The sequence below is a fragment of the Melopsittacus undulatus genome, chromosome 12 (assembly GCF_012275295.1).
Source record: "Melopsittacus undulatus isolate bMelUnd1 chromosome 12, bMelUnd1.mat.Z, whole genome shotgun sequence".
NCBI classification, from domain to species: domain Eukaryota; kingdom Metazoa; phylum Chordata; class Aves; order Psittaciformes; family Psittaculidae; genus Melopsittacus; species Melopsittacus undulatus.
The window spans coordinates 6,071,592-6,088,332 of record NC_047538.1 but is presented as its reverse complement, the minus strand read 5'-3'; the positions used below and the strand labels follow the sequence as shown (position 1 = coordinate 6,088,332).

The window sequence follows — 16,741 nt, the reverse complement described above, 5'->3', positions numbered from 1 at the left end:
AAAAGATTTTGCTTTAAGTTACCCAGTTTCCTGTGTCCAGCTTGCACTCAGGGCCTTAAACCTCTTTCTTTAACCAAGGTTTTAAAATCCCATTTCTAGAAGTAGTATCCTAATGCTCAGAAAATATTCTTGCTAATGGTGAGCCTCTAGTAAATCAAAGTTTTGTTTAAAATGTGTTGTAATAAAGACATTCACATGCAATTTTGTATTCCAAGTGAAGAATCAAACCTGAATTTCAGGCAAATGGACTTCTATGGGAATGTTTGGAGTGATTGCTCAATCTGCACTAGGAATGGATAAACATGTACCAACATCTGTACCTTCGGGACAAGCTCAAACCTGCTGAGTGACTGCAGAGTCGGAACTTGAAGAGGAGGACTCTGTTCTACACCCTTGCTGCTGTTTGGGGCAGAAAGTGATTGCAAAGTCTGAGTGAAACAGGAAAAGCTTTCACAGGATAATGTTATTTTTCATCAAGTTTATATATGAGGAAAAAAGGACTAAGCAGCCCTTAGAAGCACTGTCCCCTCCTGAAAAGGCAGGATGGGTGCGATTGTAGCAAAGCCATTCTGGGGCACAAGTTATTGCACAGGAAATAAGCATTCCCTCCATAGATGGAATATTTAGCTTCTAGATTTCACTGATCACCTCTCTAATACCTGGTTTCTGCACTATTTGTTTCTTCAGATAAGGAAGACACCAGTATGTTGATCACAAGCTCGAAATAAATGAAGTAGTGGGAACCTTTACATGATGCAAAGGTTTTTATCTGGTCTACATGTGATTTTAATAGAACCAGTATCTTACTCATTTACAAGCAACATTTACACTGTTAAGTAAATATGTAAAGGAATTCAGCACAGAATTCTGTTGCTTTATGTGTTTATCCTGTGTAGTTTCCAAAATGGCCAGGAAATACCTTCATACTAAGCAAATATTCACTATTAAAACACACTATATACTACACCAACACCATTTCTCCAGCACATATATGCATGACAGTAAAACCAGGCAGCAACCTAGCAGTTAATTTCTCCATAACACTTCATCAAGGTAGAAGCAATGATCTACCACTCCGCTTGCCTGACAACACAAGCCTCCAGCTGCTTTGACTAGCAGATACATGGAGAAGCAACAGCATGTGGTAAAGGTTATAAGCTTGAAGAATGGGAAGCATAAAATAAGCTTGAAGATATACCTGGTTCTGCCATACATTTGGAAATACAAAGCTCTAATTAAAACAAATTGTAGCCTAACAAATTGGAAGGAAGAGGGGAGAGGTAATCTTACTGCTCTAAGTCTTGAGAAAAGCTGAAGTGAGGCCAGAATAAAGAGAAGTGTCACTATCAAGTATTTGGCCACTATTCCTTCATCCAAAGAACAAAATACAAGCACTTCCATAGTGTATTTCTAACCTCAGTTCTTTGGGGTGGAACTAACTCACCAGACCACCTATCAACTGCCTCTGAGCTTGAGAGCATCCCCTGAGCACGCATCCAGCTGCAAACTTCACCACTATGAATACCTATGGGAGCACACTCCCAGTCTGATCAAGAAGGGGTCTTCTCAGCACACCAAGCATCTCTCTAGCACTACAGATAACTTACAGCAGTCAGCCTTAATTCTACTTCTGCCGAGGGGTTTTCCTGCTTTGGTTTCTTATGGTGGTGGGGGAGTGGTTCTGGGGGAGATTTTGTTGGTTGGGGGGAGTCCAGGAGGTTGGTTTCCTATTTGTTGTTGCTTTATTTAAGCCAAAGCATACTTACACCTATGCACAAACCTGAGACACTGCTCTCCTTACAAACCAGCTGACCAATCCCTCAACTGGCAACAGAGGTGAAAGACAGCTGTGTTGAAGCATACGGCAAGGCAAACCTGAGACCTCAGAAGGTGCTGGTGCTCTGCTTGAGAGGAGTGCTGCCCCAGGGGATGAAAACAGCTCTGTGTATCCGATCCTACAGGACACCACAGGCATCCTTCAGGGGGGTTCTGGGAGCCAACACAACCAACAGCACAGCCACAAGTTCTCATGTGCAAGTGATGAAATGAAGCATCCCTTCTCTGGCTCATTATTCCAGAAGCATTTGTTTTGCCAAACACAGTACTTTTGTCTGAAGATCAGATTTTGGTCTGGAACAACCCAGATGTGGGTTTTTATCACCTACATTAACCTCAGAGCTTTGAAAAATAAGCATGATCAACTTTTCGTTTTAAGTTTAGAAGTGGCATTTTTTTCAAACCTTTATCACAGAATAAGCAGCATGAAGCAGGCTGCTTTATACCCTCCCCATCCCTAAATGCATTCTCTCCTTGAGCACTAGTCGACGTTTAAAGCAAGTGTTAAGGAAAAGATGTCCTACCCCTGTATTCCTGCAGAGCTATGTCATATTCCTGTACATATGCAAGTAGCTCCTTTATTGGGAGTGTTTCTAAAGTCCACAGGAATACCCCTTTCCATTGACTTTCCAGACTGAAGTTCAAGGGGGTTATGTTCTATACCATCAGCACAACTCTGCTTCAGCCCAAGGCACAAATGAACAGGGATCCACACTAAATAGGTGGCCATGATTCTTATGCTCTCCAGGTATAAACAGAAGCTGAAAAAGGAATGACAGCTCAGACAGCAAACAGATATGGACATGGCACTAATATGGGCAAAACTACACAGTCCTATTCATCATTCATACCTCAGCTTCTGACCAGAGCCAGCAATGCACACTGCACAGGGGAACTGCAATGTGGGCCAGGCTCAAAGTCAGCCTTCTGCTGGGAAGTCCCAGAGATGTCACTGAGCAGCAGGAGCCATCCTGTCCCCTTCACACTCAACACACTCCAGGGACCCACTAACAAGTTGCTCTGATTAAAGTATTTGCCCTCATCAACAGCCCCATGGTGCTGGGGTTGGTTCTGCAGGCCAGAGGGCTACAGCACCCACGTATGCACAGGTTCAGATGCTACTGAGCATGAGAACACACTGAGGAATGAAGGTTGCTCCCATTCAACATACCCAAGTCCTTACAAACCCATTTGTACTTAGCAGTGACAAGTCACCAACAGCTGCCTCACAAGGGCCTCAAACCCAGCTGCAACCAGACCATCATCACATAGCACAGCAGAGCCTGAGCTGCATAACATCAAGTGTTTGGGTAGCCCGATCAAACCAGTCTCCCTTACACAGCCATCATGCCACAGGCTCCTCAATACATAAGTCTGCAGCTGCATCTCAGATGCAGGTGATTGACAAGCAAGCACAGCCATGCTGACTACTTATTTTTCCCCTAACACTTGAGGAAGTGCCAGCAGGATCCCGGCCCCTCGGTCACCAGCAGAACCATCCTCAGAGCAGCCAATGGGTCTGTGACCCTCCCTGGAACACCATCTGAACACCCTGGTGCAGGCCCAGGCATTCCCTAACAGCCACCTCGGTCCCTGCATCATGGGCAGGGATGCAGGGGGAGGCTCTGCAGCTCCCTCCGGACCTGCCACAGGGTTGGCACACACACAGCACCACTGAAATGGGAACTGCACCACGAGGGACGATCAGATAGATATAAGAGATATATAAGCCCACACAGCTTCAACGTTCTGGTACATGCACCCCTCAGGCAGCAGATCCCCTGCTCAGTGCCCTCATGCACTGCACGAGCAGCCGCACGGCAAAGCTGATGAGATTACAAGGTTCTCAGGAACATGCAACAGCAATGAAATGATTTCATAAACATTGCAGAAGTCACACATAACAGCAAAAATCAGCATTCTTTAGGGGAGGCCAGAGTGATGCAGCCTACCTGCAGGGGCTGAATGGATCATCCATGACTATGACAGGCTCTGGTGGGTTTAGATGTATTCCTGCACCCTCTAACTTAACAGCTAAAACTCTGCCTTTTCCACTCTACCAACTCAAAATGGAGGCACATGCAGTCTGAGAGACCTCAGAGAGCTTCCACTGAGCTTGTGCTATGACCTAAGCCTGCACGCAGAACGCAGAAACTTCGCCCTCAGCCTGCCAGGACTGAGCATGTGCTGTGACCCTCCCTCAACCACACCGAGCCTCCCAACGCAGGCAGCCGGAGCTGCTGCTTCCGTAAATACAGCAGGGAACAGGCGGCAGCTCCGCACCCCGAGCCGGCTGCAGGGAAGTGGGGCCTTCGGAGGGGATCTGATACAGACAACGCTGCCGAGCGCCCAGGCTGGAGAGCTCCGTGCCAGCACTTGTCATATACATATATATACACACATATACATATATATATTCTCCAAGCAAAATACAGTGATCTAGGAAACGTTTCTAAAAGCTTCTTTTACTTTGTGATGAGCTTTAGACAAAATGACATTAAAAGGCTTTGCACAGATGCAAATGACAAAGCTTCACGTTTTCATATAGGATTGATTTGTTAGGAAAGGAAAGCATTTTGAATCACAAAATGCTTTCATTCAAGCTGTCAGTGCTGCAGTGTGTGAGGACATTGAAAGGATGCACTAAAAACATTTAAAGGATGTATTCAGAGCAACACTGCCATTGCCATTTGCAAGCAGGTATGAAGGCAAGGTGAACCCAAGGGAGCCAGACTTGACTCACTGCTTGAACCTCCTTCAGTTTTGGTGTTCCTGTTTATTAATGCAGCTTTCAAAACGATTCTTAGCTACTCATTTAGATGCAGGTAATATCCCTCACACCTAGAGCACAAAAGGCTTTCATTAGTGTACCTGGCCTCCATTTTAGAGCCTGGAGAGGCCTGAACCCAAGGTGAGGACAGAGAGGGCTAAATGTCTGCAATGTTGCATTTTACAAGACAGAAACACTGAGCAAAACACATCAGGCCCCATGAAAATCCCAAACTTTCACTCTTCCAACAATCCAGCAAGAAGGTTTTATTATAACACAGGTGGATGCACCTCTGCTGCCAATGTTATGTTATATCCCATCCCCTCCTTGGGAACCTTCACCAACAGAGTCTGGCTCCTCCAATGAACCTGCCATAATGATTCTTACATTCAGGAACTTGAATATTTCAGCCTTTATGGCTCTGCTGAAACACTCTGATGCCATCAAAGCTCATTCATAATGGGAAGGAGCCATTCCAAAGATACAAGGTAGAGGGGCTTGGCTTACACTTGTAAAAACACATTTAAAACCAAGCAAAACCAACCATGATAGAAGTTTAACTACTGAGCTATACCAGGCTATGTGTTTAAACCTTCCAGAAGCATAATGAAGCTCCATAAACTACTTTTGAAAGAGAGATAAACCCACCATAGCATTCTATGAGCTCATTTCTGTTACGTTACAGGAGGCCACACACCCAGAACAGGACTGAGCATGTTTTACAGATTAGGAAAAGATGATTACCCCAAATATGCTGAGCATCCTTTACCAGCAGATGGATTTAGGCAACACTTACAAGGTCAAATGTATCTGGTCCTGATTTCAGCTGTAGCTGAAATGTATTCTGGGGGGGTTTGTTGCTGATCTGAAATGTGTTTATTCTCCTGAAGTTCACATCATGAATGTGAGTAGAAGTTGTCAGCTTTTGTGCCACCCTCTAAGTTCAGTGATAAACTGAGATATGGCCATATAAAAATAATGTATTCCAAATGATATTAATCATATGAGGCAGAAAGAACAACCCAAGGAAGTTATACATTCATTTACCTAATGAAAGTGGGTTTTATCTGTTTAAAAGGAATCAGCTGCACTTCAGTGCATGACAATACCTATTGACATAAAGTGAGTGTGCTCAGCACCTGCCATATTTCTTTCCCAGGGATATGGGACAAGGAGTGATACAAAAGAACTTCGCTTGTAACTTAGTAAGACATCCAGAAGCCACCTGTGTCACATCACATGGGAGCACCATACAAACAACCCCCAATATCCCCCATCAGAAGGATTCCTGGTTGTATTTAAAGTTGCTAAACCTATTTAAATAAGGCTTGTGATACACTGTAGGAATTGTCTTTTATAAACAAAGTGTACCACAAACTGTCACAGTGTTGTACTGAGTCCGACTGGAGACACAAGGATGGATACATCATTTAAGATTTGATCATCATTTCACCCTCTGTCACTGCCCCAGGCACTATTATATGCATAGAGACAAAATACTGTGACTGCCAAAAACTAACCAGAGAAAAGGATCCCAACAGAGCTCTGCAGATCACGTTGTGGTTGTAGATACCCATTTATCATTCAACTACATTTTTTCCCAAAGGGCAACATTAAGAGGAAGCTTTGAAAGACCTACTTACACACAGCTCCACGCTGGCTTCTTGACTTGGTAAGAATACACGCTACTCATTCTGGTTGCAGACCTTAAATCGTACTCTACTCACTATGCTTTCTATTGGAAAAGATGGGGGAAAGGGGAAAAGAAGAAAGAGGCTCTTGATTCAGGAATCCCCTTCCAGACAACCTAACACTGAAAGTCATGAAGGTTTAGAAAGAGCAAGTCACCTTCACTCCTCTCAGAGATACACCTATACTCACATAACAGGTAACAGCAGCCAACAACACTTTTATATAAAGGAAAAAAAAAGGAAAAAACAAAGGAAAAATAAAATAAAGGAAAAAATAAAAACAAATAAAGGAAAAAATAAAGGAAAAGCAGATACTGTGGAATAAAAGCACAGACAAGAGCCTGGTCTTCCCAAAAAAACTATTCCATAAAGTCAGCTGTGCCTTGTATGTGCATTAATTTTGTTCCACAAGGCAAAACACATTATGGAAGAGGAATTCAATTGTGATTCATGGCCATGAAAACTGTTCGTCAAATAATATCTGGTTATTTCTAGTTCCAAGTGAAAGAAATAGTAGTATTTAAATCTCTGTATATTTACAAGTGTCAGTGTCAGACAAAACCTCAGTGTATTTACTTACTCCTGAGAGCAAAGAACTAATTGCCTGGTACATGCCAATACACTACAAAACAGGCCAATACCAGCAGTAGCATTTAGCATGCCTACACCCTTGAGTAAGGGCTCAAAGTTGTCTGTAAGTCCATGCAGGAACTCGGAGTACAAGAGGAAAGCCTGGAATAAGTTCTTGCCTGAATCAGCTCCATAAGGCACTATACTACAGACAGGGTAAGAGTTAGACTTGCAGTAAATGAGTGGTAAGATGTGAGCTGCCAAAAAGCAGCTGTCTGTGGTCAAGCAGCATGTGAACAGCATTCCCAAGCTTTCCTGCATATTTCTCTTTAACAGGCAGAGCTGATTGCTGACTCAAATACCAAATTCAACAGCTTAACTCAAGCTGGTGCAGCTACTGATTCTCTAAGTGGTTCATCAGGTCTGTTTGTCCATTAATGCCTGCTGACTGCTGCTCTATACACTTCAGAATGTTTCTACACTCATTTCAGGGCACATACAATTCACCTAACATTTCTTCTCTGATAAAGCACTGATCTCATCTGGCCACTTGGGGAAGCCACAAGTTTGAGTGGGATTCCATATGAGTGGAATTAGTCAGTGTCAGAGCAGTCACTGCTCTGAAGAGACACGGAATTAATTATCTGGAAGTACTTAGCATAAAATGAGTTTTCTTTCTCAGCTGCCTGTACAAGCTTAGTGGTTGTATTCCACACTCTTGAGAGGCAGCAACATGACATCAGGACTACTTAGTAGCTTGATTAACACTCTAGTCGAGGTGCTAACAACAGCCTCTAGCTTTGAGATTAGTTTAGGTTTTTACTCCATAATCAGGTGTTTCTCACTAATGTGAGAATTACTCAAACATAATGTGTAACCTTTTACCAAACTCTGCAGAGAAAAACACCCCAAAGCAGCTTCAGATTCACTGTAAATTATCCCAAAACACAGAGGTTTGCACCTCCAGACCACAGAATGCCCAACAACAGGATCCTGGCTGCTATTTCCCAAGCAAGCTTTCAAATAAAGAAGAAAGGACAAAGCAGACTCTCCTTTACACACAGGAAGGTCTCTGATTACACATCCACCACACCAGTGCTTTGGATGCATTTGGGGTCTGGGATTTCTGTGGGTTGTTTTGTAAATAGAACACTTGAAAACATAGAAAATAGATTCCCAAGCTGCTGAGCTGCATTTCAGAGTTCTGGAAAAGTATCTGAGCATCTCAGGCTGAACACAAAGTAAAGTCACTCAAAGAGAAAGATGTTTGTAGATACAAGCCATAGCTCAAGCTTGTTTGGTCTAAGAGTGTATCCTATCACACATTACTACAAGTCAATTGGGGGGGTCACACCACTGTATCCTGAACTTTATCTACAACATATTATTACTTCAAGGTACCATGAAACATCTTCCATCCTTCCCATGTGAAACAAAACATTACATTATCAAAGCACATAAAGTTGGAGACAAAGTATAGTTTATACAGACAAACCACCAACAGGTCATCCTGGAATGTGTGTTACAACACTTTTACATCCAAAAGCAAAAATCTATCTCAAATGAGGTACTCAAAGAAGCATGCATTGTAAAGCAGTAGCAAACACTCAAAAATCATCTAGCAAACTAGACTCAAATCCTTTCTCTACATCTCCCCTCATTCCAAGGCAAAATTACAGACTTGAACTAGAATGAAAAGCAAACCACAACTACAAAAGGAAGTGGCTGTAACCAAATGAAGAAAAACCTGCATTCTGAGAGCTCCTAATGTGAGTAATTACCTGATCACTAAGTGCTATGCTCTGTCATTTCATTGATCTCTTCAGGGTCACTCATTTCCTAATAGCTGGAAGAATTAACAGCTACTTCTACACAGAAAGTGGGTTTAAAACCACATGGCATTTCATAAAAGAAATCATCCATTAAACACAGAACTTGGACACTAATACAAATAATTCATTTAGCATTCATACCCTCAAAACTAAAATGCACCACAGTGACAGTTAAATACAGGCATCAAGCATGATGCTGAATATCAGATACAACACACTACAGACTTCATAAATACCTCACCTTGTGGGACTGCTCCAAAATAACACACAAATGGTGTTACAAAAACATGTTAATATATTGCATTATAAAACATTACAGGATTTCAGGCTCTTTTCCCAGAGCTCTGCACTGTGCACTAGCAAGATTGCCTCCTAGGGACTGACACTGATACCTGCTATGAATGCAAACTGAATCTATTCAGGGAGCTTACCTAATCCAATACCCCCATCTCAGACATAAGGGTAGTTTAAGACACTTCAGAGCAAGGTAAAGGCAGCCTCATAAATAGGCAATTACATAATAATGTGCCCACACAGGGAGTTTCTTCCTAACTGCAAGCAGTTAGTGGTTGGTTATGCCCTGAAGCATAAAGATTCCTATCTGCATTAAAAACACTAAATCTACCATGTAACAATTCAAATATTTATTCTTTATAGGCCTATCTAATCCCTACTTAGAAGAGTACTTTTCTCAACAGTATCTCTAGAAATCAAGGTCCACAGATAATTGTTTTCTACACTGAAAGAAACAATAGAGCTTTCAGTCAGTACAGACCTTGCTGAGCCCCATCAGGTACTATTCATCTTTTACTCAAGTGCTTGTGGAAATACACCCCTAAACAACAAACTTCTTACAGCCGGTATTTGTAAAGCATCCTCTGGCTTTACAGAACTACACAAATGAAAAGATAAGAGACACAGTTTGGACCTGAAGAAGAATGAAGATAGAGCCCAGTGTCAGCTCTGCTTTGCAATCACAGCTGATGGAGGTTGGTTGGATGACTCCCTGCTGAACACATCTTCTTTAGACATTTATTAATTCCCAAACCATCTTTCTGTACCTCTAATTTGCTCCAGGCCAGCAAAGCATAAACTAAGAATTGTTGATATGGGACCCTATGTGAGTACTTATGCATGAAAACATGAACATCCACACTTCAAACTTAGGTGTGCAAGTTTCAACACTGCTTAATAGAAGCAAATTTAGGAAGTATTTCCAGGGGGTTGCATTTAGCCAGTGACACAGCTAAGAATCCCTGCTAATGACTGCAAGCATTAAATCCACTGCTGAACACCCTGCTTTGAAGCAGGATGTTACTGACCCAAAGATGCAACCAGATGTCATAACCCACTGCACATACACTTCACAGGAAGATGCAGCTTCTCCTTCACGTTCCCTTCCACCCCACCTATCAGCATCATACTTGATTTCAACCATGAGTAGTTTTCCTGTTCCTACAGCCTCAGCTCAGTGGTAAAGTTTGCCTTTAAAAGTCACTTTGCTTACCTTGTCTCTGGATTATAGCCCAGTATGTAGAAAAATGAATCCACTCGGGCTTTAAACTCTCTAGCAGCAAATATGTCTGAGAAATGGGAGATATTGCACTTCCCTCTGAAAGAAAGAGGCAAAACAGCATTAGAATTCAGGCCTGAAAAACAACGACTTTAATTAAGTGCCACTGCAATCTGTGCATAAGCCCACAGACATCTTTGTGTTCTCGTAAATGTCTAGAAGATCATAAATATAAGCCTGATGTAACAAATAACCATACAGATCCTTCCCATGGTGGAAAGGGAAGAAAATGCAGTTACAGTGTCTTGAATGGTGTTCTACAACCATTCATTCATTCATTCTCATTCAGGCAACACCAGCTCTGAGGAGCCCAAATTTCAGATTAATGAACAGTACCTACCTTAGAAATCCAGCCCTAAATATGTTCTTTTCCAAGTTTTTACAGTCCTATTACATTTATGCTTTAAGGAAGCTTTGAAAATTGTACTCTTTGTATTATTTAGGAAGTCAGCTTTTGATTTAGAAAGCTAAATAAAACTGCAGTTTAATAGCACTTCCAAATCAAAAGCAAAGCTACACTGCTTTTAGCAACCCTAACAATGCAAATTCCAAGCACACAGAAGTTTCTTCCTTCTACTTTCATACATAAAACAGAGACATTAAAAGAAAAGAGGGGAGCGAGAAGGGAAAAGAGGATTTATTGGCTTGTTCTAAACCAGATTGTTAATAATTTTTAACGTGGTTTGTTGATGAAGTCATTATCCTTAAGGATGAGCATTAAGAAGAGCTGTAAGAAGTCGCATCCCATTTCTTCAAGGGTTTCTTGGTCTGTTAATGTTCAACAGCTGCTGGGGTTTTGTCATTCAGCACACTGCAGTTTGCTGCTGCCAAGTAAATCAGATCAGAAGCGGGCACAGACAAACAGGCCAGACAGGCAAAGAATTAGTGCTTTTTATCTCAACTTGATGCAAAGCAATCAACAAAGCACAAGACTCTGCTCTTTTACAGGATGTCAAGTGTTCTGCTATTAACACAGATCACATCTCTTTCCACTTTTACTGAACAGTCTTTGCTCTTCTAAATAAGCTATGGGGCACATTTAACATTGTAAAAAGGTTTGCCAGTCTTGGTTAGAACTGAATGAAAAGTGCTTTTGCCACCAATCCCCCAAGATGAACAACTATTTTGCCTGTACTAATAGTGGATCTGTTTGCCCAGCCTTCTCAACAGAGCTTAGGAGCACTGAGTACTTGAAGAACAGCACTGGGAAGTTGAAATGCTAAAGCCTGCTTTTCCTTCCTCATCTTCTCATGGTAAAGCACTTAATCAAGAGAACCTTACCTTGCAACACCCGCTCTCTGATATACATCAACTACTACAGGTGAGGAAAAAGCACCCCAGAAGGATGACGGATGAATGAAGTTGCTGACTGGTTTAAGACAAAATCAATGTGGCTGTGCTGTGAGCTGAGGCAGCACAACTGTCCCTGTGATTGCATCATTGTCAATCCATCACTTTCTGGCAAAGGACAAAGTGTTGCACAGGTCATGCCAGGCTGGAATGGAACATTAGCAAGGTCTGTAACCCAGATGTCATACAAATACTGATGAATTTCTCTTATCCCTGTGGCTTGAGCTAGTTTCCTGGTTGAGTCATTTAGAAAGAAAGAACATGAGAAGGGGTATTTGGGTATCTCACACTAAATTCCCATTTTAAAGGTATTTTGGGGGAAAAGATTTCATTTCCTTTCAATAATTCATCTTACAGTGAATAAGGGTTTTCCTAATAAGCTTGTATTATCTATACTCATGAAAGCAGTATATCTTGTTCATAGCATTTCAGACCAGTGCTACTACATATTACCCCAAAGCTTTACCCCACAGGTAAGAGGGATGTTACTTTCATTGCACACTTCCCCAGGGATCTACAAGTATCCTGTAGTTAATTTTTTCCACTGGTTAGAGCAGAAAATTGGTAGTTACAATGACTGGTTTTATTTCCCAGTTTGTCATCAATTCATTGTGTGACCAGAGCCATTTGTTAGCAGAGGACAGGGAAATAATCTCATATTAGAATAAATTAGAACTTCACGTTAAGCCTCCTTTCATGCATCACAACATATTCTGCCTACTTTGCGTTCTCAAGCTGGAAGAACACCACGTGCAATTACCCTGATGTTCATCTTGTACCCTGAAAATCACTGACACAGATTAATGGCAATTTGCTAGGAAAGAATCAGCAAAATATATAGTCTTTATCCTCTCAATCCTCAGCATCTTTAGATACCATTTCCAAGCTGGTAAGAAATATTCCAAGTATGAAGAATCCAGAACACAACAAAGCAACAGTGAAACCATCTGCCAAAGAGGAACAACAGTTATTTTCAAGCTGTCTGAGCTGTGCACTTCCAAACTACAAGATGACAGATAAAACATAGGACAGGTTGAGGGATTGATCAGTTTGATCTTCCAGGAGCTTCCACTCTTTATGGAAGGGGAGAAGAGAAGGTTATTTTTTAACTTTGCTTGCTATACACATATATTGCATTTCTATCTTTCCATTCTTATCTTTCCTATAAAGATTACAACCCAGGAAGGATGCAGAAGAGAGGTTAAAACACTGCCAGGGAAGAGTGTCTCTGTTCAAGTGGACAGTAGACTTCCAAGCCTGGCTCCACCATTAGCCTACCTCCTGCTGGCTTGTTTCTGAGCATGCAGGTTTCACATTGGAAGATGATCTTCTGTAGCTCGGAGAGAGCACTGTGGAATTTCGGGAGACTGCAGCACATCACTGGAATTCTCCGAGCTCATAAAAGAAGTCTAAGATGTAAATGAAAGACTGCCTCCCACCCACAGAACAGAAGTTGCAGCCAGTTTGTCTTGCAGTAAGTGGCTTTGGCAAAAGGGACTCAGAACAAAACATGTCTCCAGATGGTTGTGGTGAAACACCATCTGAGCGTTATTATCAGGGAGATTATTCAATTTGCATCCTGACAATATCCATGCATGTTTGGCGCGTGGAAAATGTGCTGAAAAATAATGTCTCCCTGGTTCCATCCGAAAACATTTGGAAGCAAAGGTGTGTGCCCCTCAGCCTAGGCAAAGGTTAGACACTTCAGTTCAAAACCTGGGGAGGAAAGAGAGCAGCAACCTCCCGGGAAGGGCACATAGTGCAGGGAACAATACTGAGGTCCATTACCTCCTGTCTGTACAGCCAGTTTTTAATGGAGCTCTTAGCTGAGCTGCAACAATGACAAGTGCCTTAGAGAAAAAGCCTTTAATGCAATTTAATCAGGGCAGCATCCTAACAGTCACTTTACTAGGAGGTGCTATTGTTAAGAGAGAAATCAAACAGGGAGGAGGACCGGGTAGTATTTCTGCAGGAACCAGCAATAACCTAAATTGGCATTGATGGGGAACAATATCTTGTGAGCAACATTGATTAACTGAGATGAAAATGAGATTGGAGAATTACGGCTGCTTTTTGAATGGGAACAGATAACACAAGTTAATTACTGAGGAGAGAGGAGAAAGCTGAGCAGGATGTTAATGAGCCCCACACAAACAGAAAGCACCTCTCCCTCCATCTGTTTTCTCACCCACCTCAAACACTGCACCACATCCTCTGCAGCTTACCTGAGGGCAGCAGCGTGGTAGGTGTCAACATAATCTGAAATGAAGAGCTCTCGGTTCTTGATAACCGGGTCTGTTATAACAAGCTCTCGACCAGAGTCTGCCAGAAAGCAAAGACACAAACAGAAACCCACCAAGGCATTAGCTGGAGTCTGAAAGCATCTGCCACTGACATTTGACAGGTAGTTTATTTACAGGGCAAAGCTTAAGGGTGTTTCTTAGATGCACACTGGATACACAGTGGTAAGGTGACACACTCAGACTCTTTCCATCATCTCTAAGGTATGGAAATGACATGATACCCAGTTTTACACATGGATTCTCCCCTGCCATAGCTAAAGAACTGCTGAAGAGCTTTCAGGACACTAGGTAACACGTACTGACCACTGTAAGTGGTCACATCTGAGTGAGAGGAGCTGAGCAAGTCAATTTATCACTGACTTCTGTCTTCTGGGTTAAGCTTTTGGTGGGTTTGCATACTTGACCTCAAATCTTCAGCCAAATCATGGCAGTATTAACTGCCTAGTGCTCTGGCTTTGACATCAGTATTGACATCCACATTGAAACACAAAAACTCCTCAATGTTAATGCGGATTTTTCCATGACTTCTTGATAACGCCTTTGAAGCAAACATGGAAATACTTATCCACACAGAGAGGAGTGTGACATAGAAAAGTCAAAGCTGCTCACTTTTGGCTGCTGTGCCTATAATCCCAGGGTTAGAAGTTTCAAATATAGTAAGAGGAATGTTAGATTTGTGCAGCCTTTGCTTAAAGCCCACACAAAATGTCCTTAATGCCTGCAAAAAAGAGACTGGAAGCTCAACTTTGTGCTGTCAGGCACCAAAAAGTTGCCGTGTTCCACATTTTAATCATCAACTTTTATCATCACAATTCACCTTGGAGTGTCTGCAGCATTTTAACAGTTGCCTCAAGGAAATTTCCTGGTAAGAATAGAAGCAAATGTTATGTCTCCCCCAGAGGCAAGAGATAAATGACATTGGAATACATACTGAAGTCTCTTCTGTTTCTATGAAACCCAAGATCACACTTGTTTTTGCAGAGAAAAAGAGAAAACTCAGCTATGAGTGCTGCAGTTATGTCACTTACTGCAATATTAATCACAGTGAGTGCTCATAGGTGCAGTGTAAAGGACTGGACTCTCATGACACTATGGAAGGCTCACAAAAGATAGAAGAGATTCACAATTTCTTCATACTTGGTCTTCAGCCAGTTCTGTACCAGTGCACTGTCCAGAAGGCCCATAAAGGATCCAGTGATATTTTTCTTCTCTATTCCCTTAAGGGATTAGTGCAATGCAGTACATAATTTAAACCATACCTGATGTGCATCTGATTATAGCCATGGTTACAGGACATACACGAGTTAGAACAAACAAAGCAGGTAAGAAACACCCTCGTCCAATCTAACACATTGTATTCATCAACAGTCCTTGCAGAAAGCAAGTAAAAGTGTTCTTGCTTTCTGGACTGTTAAAACCTCAGATTCAGAGTACAAGTAAAGGAGCCCTTAATCTGCAGAGTTTAACTTACCATTCTCATTGTGTCTGTCCTGAACCAAATGCTGATAGACTGAATCTGGGACTTCAGACTGGCGATAGTACCATTTGACATTCATAAGGAGGTGGTCCCGTTTACTCTGAAAAAGAAGGTCTAAAGGCATTACTAAAAAGAAAAATCAGACCCCATCTGACACAGTCTTCTAAAGTATAAAATGTAAGACCAAAAAAGAAGGAAACCATATTTCCATTACAATAAAACAAGGGATATGTGCTATGGCAAATTGACTTTCAAACTAGACATAGGCAACAAGAACCTACTGCGTCAGCAGGCAGTTGTATCACTGTGTATATCAAACCAGCAAATATCCATCTATTCACTCACAAAACACCAACCCAAGAGGAAGAAGGGATCAGAAAGGATTGGCAATTTTGGCCTCATGCAGCATGATCTTAGCCTGCTCATCTCTACAAACAACAAGTAATTATGGCCAAACACAGCAAACAGAATAACAACAGCCACATAATTCAGTGCAACCATTCCTAACTGTTGTAACAACAAGTATTAATGGCCAAACACAGCAAACAGAATAACAACAGCCACATAATTCAGTGCAACCATTCCTAACTGTTGTAACCGAGAAATGCCAGGTATTTTTTAGCCCAACATAACAATATCTGTTCTTTATTTACACAACAGAACAGGATGCTGCACTTCAATCCCAATATAGGCTCTGACTGCTCATGTACCTCACAAACCCAACACCAAGATGTACACAGTCTTCCTCAGGTGCTCCTTTTCCATGTAAGGATCCAGCCACCAGTTTGCTCCTTCTAAGAAGGAAACTTAAGCATAAACACCACTTCAAAATAGAATTTACAGGTCAAATTAATACAGACTTGGTGCTTGAGTTTATCTTTGAAACCCTTGGCAGTCAATTCTTTCCACTGCTCCACAACGCTTGAGGAAACAGAGGAAGGGCCTAAAGGGAAATGAACATTCTTTTAGCATGAGGTAACTGTTTTTGCTGGACTAAAGTTCTCTTAAGACCCTTTGAAGGCTGCTCCTAAAACATCTCCATTTAGAGCTTCGATCGCAGGTCACTGGACCAGATCCTTCCTGCTGTTCACATCAGCCTGGTTGGTGCAGCAATTTCCACTCTTTCTGCTTAATAAACAACATCCAAATCTTTCCATTCCCCGCACTTGAAGACTAAGTAAAACCACCTGTAATACCATAAACCAACTGCTAGCGGCAGCATTGTGCCAGAAAAGGCTTTGTTCACTGCTCACCGCATGTGCTCTGTGCGCTGCGAGCCTCAACCAGCAGCCAGGAACATCCTTGAGCCTGTTTGTTCTGTACAGGAGACACTCGAACC

General features: G+C 42.0%; 1 protein-coding gene across 5 annotated transcripts in view; it reads right to left on the bottom strand.

Moving 5' to 3' along the window:
- Positions 1-16,741, bottom strand: part of LOC101868407 (arginine-glutamic acid dipeptide repeats protein) — a 223,918-nt gene that overhangs the window by 91,622 nt on the left and 115,555 nt on the right. For 4 of the 5 annotated variants that reach the window (XM_034068167.1, XM_034068169.1, XM_034068170.1 and 1 more), the window contains exons 4-6: positions 15,397-15,502; positions 13,848-13,944; positions 10,207-10,311 (exon numbers count right to left, since the gene is read on the bottom strand). In XM_034068167.1, the coding sequence (XP_033924058.1) occupies positions 10,207-10,311; positions 13,848-13,944; positions 15,397-15,502 (308 nt within the window). Of the gene's footprint in view, positions 1-3,788; positions 3,862-10,206; positions 10,312-13,847; positions 13,945-15,396; positions 15,503-16,741 lie in introns of those variants that run through there. The other variant, XM_034068171.1, reaches the window with a different exon arrangement.